We start from the raw sequence: 7714 nt of genomic DNA on the forward strand, positions 1-7714 counted from the left end.
ACTTGGTCGGGCCTCGGGGCAAGTGTGGCGTTTGTGGCTGGAGATCACATGCCCATGACGCGGGTTGGTCTTTTTGTTGTGGTTTGTTTCGCGCGTGTTTGATCCCATAGTTAAGTTAGTTATCTCCCTCCTTCACATCATTCTTATCCATCCCCGCCATGCCGAAGCGGAAAGCGCCCTCCAAGATCTCGGGACTCGTTGACTCGGACGACGAGGACATCATCCAATTGACCGAAAATGAGAACCTTCCTGCCAACCCCGAAGCCCCCGCCAAGAAGCGACGCGGTCGACCACGCATCTCGCATGAGGATGCGCCGGAGCCCAAAACCAAGGCCGCGACAGCTGCAACCAAACAACCCGCTAAGCGAGGAAGGCCAAGAGGCAGTAGTCGCGCAGCGTCGGTGGGAACCGACGGCGCCGACGACTATGAGCAAGAAAATGAGGATCCTGCTGCCCGGACGGAGAAAAAGACTGCAAACGCAGGAAAACCTGCGGCGACGCGTGGCAGAGGACGCCCTCGCATGACCAGCGCGACAACGGCAACTAGTACGACAAAGCAAATGCAGACCGATGGTGAATTCGAATTCACACCCACCGGTACGCGGAAAATCGCTTCCAGTGGAACCTCGCAGGCACTGGCCGAACCCCGTGGATCACGGCGGCAGATCGCCAAGCCTGAAGTGCCCGAGTCACAGCGGGAAGACGAGGAGTATGATGCAGAAGATGGGGTGGACGAGACCGTTTTCCCAGATCCGCCCAGTGCCAGTCGCTATGTGACCAAGAACGCTCGTGCTCGAATTACCGCTTTGCGAAACTCTCAAGATTCCTCTCCTCGTAAGCGCAGACTGGGCATGGAGTCCGAGCCCAACGGCGGGGATCCCGACTTGCGACGGAGGTTGGGTGAACTCACCAAAAAACATGATGCTTTGGAGATCAAATACCGTAATCTTCGCGAAATTGGCATTGTCGAAGCAAATTCCAATATGGAGAAGCTGCGGAAGCAATGTGAAAATGTCACTACGGGTATGTTCATTCAAGTGACAAGTTATGGAGCAAAGCTAACAAACCTGCTAGCATCGAATGAGTTGATTGCTTCCCTGAAATCGGAGTTGGAGGCGCAGCGAGCTCTAGGACAGCAGAGTCGCGGCTTCCAAAAGCAATTAAAAGACCGCGACACTGAGATGGCACGGCTCCAGGCACAGGCCGACGAGGCGCGCAATCAGCTTGCTTCCGCACAATCTGAGATCAAGACGCTCGGAACGAAGCTCGCAGCTGCGCGAAACACAGCTGCGAGTCTCGAGAGCGCTGCAAAGGCTCCCGGCAGTGCTATCAAGGGTGGAGGAGCCAGTCGCGCAACATTGGCCGCTAGTGCCGAAGCTGCACAGGTCGCGCAGCTCAAGGAAGATTTGTACAGTGATCTCACGGGTTTGATCGTCCGCGATGTTAAAACCCGCGAATCGGATCACCTGTATGATTGTATTCAGACCGGCGTCAACGGATGTAAGTTTGCTCCTGTCTTTTTGATCTGGATAATTGCTAAACCTTGGCAGCTCTGCATTTCAAACTAGCCATTCCAATGGCCTCCGCGGCTGACTACGAGACTGCGGAATTCCAGTATCTCCCTCTCTTGGATGCTAACCGTGACCGTGAATTGGTGGATATCCTGCCGGATTTCTTGACGGTAGACATTACTTTCAATCGGCAGCAAGCGTCCAAGTTTTACACGAGAGTGATGGATGCATTGACCAAGCGACGATCGAGTTCGGCGCAGTAGGTATGGTGCTATATAGGTGTTTGGGTGGTTGTGTTTGGAGTTTCCTCTTTTCTTTTGGATACCGCTCTTGTTGTTCTTGTAAATATTCAACTTGTCGCCTTTTCTGGTCCTATAGCCCAGTAATCTACCTTGTTTTATACTCGTGCCTGGCAAAATCTCCATTGACACGGCCTTATTGGCTCACCGCCAAGTCCCCCCAAGTTCCCCAAACGAGTGTCCGCAACTTCTTGTTTTTGTTCCATCCAGGGGATTCTGTCCACTCTTTTCTTTCTCCAACCCCGGCATTCCTTTGGAACCCCCTGTGAGCGGAGCGAAATCATGGCGCGTCTCGGTCGCCTTGGGTTCCTTACCCTCGCCGTGGTCTTCCACTTGATCTATACCTACTCCATCTTCGACATCTACTTCGTGAGCCCCATTGTTCGGGGCATGCGATCCTACGGTGTCGAAAGACCCGCTGGCACCGATGCCCCCGCAAAACGTCTTGTCCTGTTCGTCGCCGACGGTCTACGCGCCGACAAGGCTTTCCAGGCCTTCCCAGACCCATCCCCCGAATCCCCCGATCGCGACAGCAACCAATTGATCCGCCTGGCACCTTTTATTCGCTCGCAGGTGCTCTCACATGGCACGTTTGGCGTCTCCCATACTCGCGTCCCCACCGAATCTCGCCCCGGCCATGTTGCACTCATCGCGGGCCTGTACGAGGATGTTTCGGCTGTGACAACGGGTTGGAAGATGAACCCTGTCAACTTTGATAGCGTATTTAACCAGAGTCGGCACACGTGGAGCTGGGGTAGTCCGGATATCCTTCCCATGTTTAAGGAAGGCGCGGTACCCGGCAGGGTGGACGCGGAGACGTACAGCGAGGAAGCGGAGGATTTCACCGTGGACGCGACACACCTGGATACCTGGGTATTTGACAAAGTGCACGGGCTGTTCGAGTCTGCAAAGACCGACCCGGAGCTGGATCCGGAAGCTGCGCGACGACAAATTAGTATTTTTCCTGCATTTGCTGGGATTGGACACCACCGGCCATGCCTTTCGCCCTTACTCCAAGGAATACCTGCACAACATCAAGATCGTCGACAAGGGAGTGCAATCGGTTACAAAATTGGTGCAGGATTTCTACGGAGATGGCAAAACAGCATTCGTCTTCACCGCGGACCACGGGATGAGCGACAAGGGTAGCCATGGAGACGGGCATCCGGACAACACCCGCACGCCGTTGGTTGCCTGGGGATCCGGGGTTGCGAGCCCCAAAACTACCAATGGCGCGGATGTGACTGGCCACGAAGACGGGTTTTCGTCGGATTGGGGATTTGACCAGGTCCTCCGCCATGACGTGGCACAGGCCGATGTGGCTGCTCTCATGGCATATCTGGTTGGCCTGGACTACCCTGTGAATTCTGTGGGCCAACTGCCGCTGGCATATCTCGATGCCAGCCCACAGGAGAAAGCAATGGCCGCTCTTGCAAATACGCGGGGTGTGCTAGAGATGTACCGGGTCAAGGAAGAGCAGAAAAGGGAGGCCGTGCTTCGGTACGTGCCCTTCGAGCCTCTTTCTGGCCATGAAGAAACCTCTGTCGAAGGAAGACTCTCCAAAGTTGAAGCACTTATCACCAATGGCGCTTATGAGGAGTCCATTGCTTTATCATCGGAACTGTTGTCCACCGCGCTTGAGGGTCTGCGTTACCTGCAAACGTACGATTGGCTCTTCCTGCGCACCGTCGTTTCTCTGGGCTACTTGGGCTGGATCGCGTACGCTCTCACTTCGGTGATTGACCTGCACGTCCTGCATGGCGCCACGGACTCAAATCGGACGATGGCCAGCACCATGTTCTTCTCATCCATTCTAGTGGTTTTGTTTTCTGTTTTCCTCTACCAAGGGTCCTCATGGCGGTACTACTTCTACGGCGTGTTCCCCGTCTACTTCTGGGAAGAAGTTTTCGCTCGCCGCAAGGCTTTGACTGCCGGCCGGGAGATTGTTCTCGGTCATGTCCGTTCGTTCAAGGGCTACCTGACTTTTGGACTCCAGTTGCTAGCATTCCTTGCTGTCCTTGAGGCTCTCGTATGTCTCACTCTTCTTTTTCTCTGCAATTTCTGACTCGTTCCTCGCCAGGTCCAATCCTATTTCCATCGGGAAATATTCACTGTCTGCTTTGCCTTGGCCGTTTTCTGGCCTACTTTCTACGGCATGGACTTCATTCGCAACCATGTGCTTCTATCGACAACATGGGCAGTTGCCAGTGGATTGATGGCCACGTTTACTCTTCTCCCGGTGACCAAAATGGAGAACATTGATACCATGTAGGTTTCTTGAACCACCAATTGAATACCTGTTGACCGGCTGTCAAGTACCTATGGCGCGTTTCTGATGTTCTTCACCGGCGTTTTGTATTTGCTTTTCGAGGATGCCATCATTGGCCACCGCGGTTCTTCATCGCAAGCCTCCCTCAGCAGTCTAGGCGCGCGGATTATCATGGGCTCACAGATCGGCATGATTCTGCTCGCCTTGGTTGTCACCCGGTCTAGTGTCTTCTCTCTTCAGGCTCGCCAGGGGTTGCCTTTTGGAAACTTGGTGGTGGGGTGGTTCGTCCTAGGTAAGTTTTGAAGTTGCATGTCTCTCGGATCCTATCTAATATTGCGCAGTGGCCTCCCTCGCATCGCCCTTCCTGCATCGCCTTTACCCTAACAGCCACTACCTGCACCGTCTCATGGTCCTCTTCCTGACCTTCTCACCAACCTTCATCATCCTCGCCATCTCCTACGAGGGCCTGTTCTACTTTGTGTTCTGCATGACCCTCGTAACATGGGTGCGCCTCGAACACGCCATCTACGTTCACACGGCTGGATCGAGGCCTGTCCTGGACAACAGGAAATCCGACACGGCGACGGCCACTGTCGAGGGACAGACATACCACTACCGAGCCCTCACCCTCTCCGACACCCGGGTGGCCCCTATTCTTTTTCTTCCTACTACAGTCCGCCTTCTTCAGCACCGGCAACGTCGCCTCCGTCTCGACCTTTTCCCTCGACAGCGTCGTCCGCCTAGTTCCCGTGTTCAACCCCTTCAGCCAAGCCGCGCTCCTCATCTTTCAAATCCTAATTCCCTTCGCCATCATCAGCGCCAATCTGGGGATCCTCAACCGCCGTCTAGAAGTCGCGCCCAGCGCCTTGTTCATGGTGGTGATGGCGCTCTCGGACGTGATGACCCTCAACTTCTTCTACATGGTGCGCGATGAGGGCTCGTGGCTGGATATCGGCATGACGATCAGCCACTTCTGCATCGCTAGCTTCCTGTGCACTTTCGTCGCGGGCCTGGAGTTCCTCAGCGAGGTGTTCATCAGCGGCGTCGAGTTTGGGCCGTGGCCCACTACTGCTTCAAGCTGGGGGAGGTGGCGAGTGCTGTGGAGGTTCCGTGGAATGCGGGCATGAGGGTGGAGGCGGGAGGTCCGCCGACGAACGGGAACGGAAACGGGGAAGTAAGAAGATGAAGACGAAGGCGAAGAAGAAGGGTGGCTGATACTTGCATACTTACTTGGGTCAGTCTTGATTTTTAATTGGGGCCGGGACTCTTGTACCTACTGTATTCCTAGCTACGGTCGTTGATGTTGAATACATGGACCGCCTCCTCTGAACTGGCCTCATTCGTTGACTTCCATGGTCCCCGCGAGTATCCACTGCAGTCCATGGTGCCCGACATGGATGGCGGGCTTAGCCCATTCAGAGACCACCTGATTGGCCCAAGCTGGGCGGAACAGTTTGAACCTCGGCATCACAAGATCCTGACCGTCTCTCTGTTCCTCCTCTATCTAGCAACAACCTATACGCCTTCTTTACGGGTAAGCCAGAACGCGCACTGACTATCCAGCCCCTGCCACCATCCCCGCAGACGCCCGCATCCATCCTTCCGTTTTCCGTACTTCCTGTTCCCCGCAAAATCTAACACTTACTTCCCACAGTTGGAAATAGTGGTGATCGGCTCGGCAGATCTCGGGCTGAGTAGATCTGCGTAGTGGCTCTGGAGGTATTGTCTCACTAAGGTGGCCGAGAACCGGATTCTTCCATCGTAGTGAGGTTACTGTATCTTAAGGCCGTGATTATTAGTGTTGTTGTTACCTACCGGTGGTGGTTGGTGCGGGCTCGTCGGATTGATCGATTCCGCCCCCTTTGGCGGGGAGGAAGAGGCTGAAGGTGGTCTGGTGTGGTATTTCCACGGCGGTGGAGTGGACTGAGGTGAAACCAGTGAGACTCCCCAGTTCTCGACTCTTCACCACCGACGGAGTATAGAGGAGGTAGTGTACCATATATCATTACATTAAGACCGGAACTGAAGAGTGTAGACACAGTCGCTATTATATACCTCGAGCTCACTCACGCATCAGGACCATTACCGCCTAGTCGTATCAGCTACTCTACACCCTCATCTCCACCATGACCTCAGATGATCCGTATTGCCACACACCACACCGTTTTCTCCCTTCAGAGTCCATCCCATCCCATCCCATCCCATCCATCCAGCCATTCTGATAATCCCACCTTCCCATTCATTCCACCTCTTCTTCCTCTTCCGGTCCTTTTTCTTCCCCCTTCCGGTTTGAGTGGCGCGCGAGTAGGCTGCAGTCCATTCAGCTCTACCCTCCCTCCCCTCCATCCAATTCCCTGACCCAGCCTATCCTCATCCTCCCACACCAAATCCCCTTTCTCTCCCCCAGTCCCAGTCCCTCCTTCATCTCCTTCCTCCTCCCTCTCCGCCCCCTCCTCTTCCGACTCTCACCTACCTTCTCTCCCTACTCCCTACCCTCCGCCCCTCCCTACAGACTCGAGTGGAAGTCGATCCAGTGCCTGGGCAGTCGGCCATGAGCACTACGACGGAGTCGTACGCCGAATCATACCCGGCCAACCACGGCAGCCCTGCTCCCAGCGCCGCGGGCTCGACAGGAACATCCGGGATCACCGTGCGCGGTGGTCCGAACAATTCACAGATGAGTTTCAGAAGGTAAGCAATGCACTTTCTCCTGTGTTTGATGGGGGCCGTTGCGGTCGCGGGGTCTTGTTTCGGGCGCAAAGAGAAGAGAGACGGAGATTTTGCGGCGACGTTAGGCGATGTTTCACTATTTTATCAGATGTTGACTGGATTATCTAATCTCTAGACAACGTGCATCACGCGCGATCGAGGCAACGTCCTTTTTGTTTCGACGGTCGAGACGGGCGATCGATCTGATGCTGCTGGGGGAGGGTGCCTCGGCACCTCGGCCCCGTTGCTTATCACCGACAAGCAGCACCACACACAATAATATTCACGGTGACCAAGCTGACCGTTTTTTTTATTGTCGTGTTTTAGACATTACATTCCCCGCAAGAGTAAGTAGGGCTGAACAAAATTGATACGGTCGCTTGTTCTGACTTTCGTATGAAATAGGTTCGTTGTGACGCCGCCAGCCTGGGCGTCCCTGCCAACTGTGTCGCCTTCTCCATCGAGTGCAAGATCCCTACCCCGAAACGCAAAGAAGAACACAGGCCAATCTACTAAGGGCAAGGAGGGCGGTGAGTACGGTGACAGTCCGCCTCCGGTGCCTCGTCCGTGGTCGACGCGGCGGTTGCTCACTTCCGACCCTCGGCCGGCTCCGACTTGCCTGCCGTATTCAACGACCAACAGGGGCATTCGACCGACTCAGACGAGAAGGATGAGGTGCTTGGATACCGAAGCAACCGGATGGCCGTCGACGGCATGCCGGTCACCTCTCTCACCGAGTCGGAGGCCGCCATGCGGGCCTCGGCGGACAATGCCTATCCGCGGACTCATGAAGCCCAGGATTTGCGCGCCCGATTAAAGGGCAGGCCGTGGCATATCTGGGCGAATCGTCGAATTTGTCGCTGTTGGTTCAGGATCGTCACGGCACGACAGATGTGGTCCACCACCCACTGCCGCCGAATATCAGA

The 7714-nt window shown here is 55.1% G+C and overlaps 1 protein-coding gene across 1 annotated transcript; it reads left to right on the plus strand.

The window, feature by feature from the left end:
- Nucleotides 1–158: 158 nt before the first annotated feature.
- On the plus strand, nt 159–7605 carry N7474_010704 (glycosyl phosphatidyl inositol anchor synthesis; the record flags this gene model as incomplete). Its single annotated transcript, XM_057202114.1, has 13 exons — nt 159–1023; nt 1075–1500; nt 1551–1770; nt 1966–2683; nt 2748–3839; nt 3891–4078; nt 4127–4371; nt 4421–4671; nt 4754–5107; nt 5158–5253; nt 5368–5613; nt 6388–6770; nt 7194–7605. 13 exons carry the CDS (start codon nt 159–161, stop codon nt 7603–7605), a joined length of 5496 nt encoding a protein of 1831 aa, XP_057048385.1.
- Between the last annotated feature and the right edge of the window lie 109 nt (nt 7606–7714).

This window comes from Penicillium riverlandense (genome assembly GCF_028828495.1).
Source record: "Penicillium riverlandense strain IBT 135883 chromosome Unknown utg000009l_segment0_segment0, whole genome shotgun sequence".
NCBI classification, from domain to species: Eukaryota; Fungi; Ascomycota; class Eurotiomycetes; order Eurotiales; family Aspergillaceae; genus Penicillium; species Penicillium riverlandense.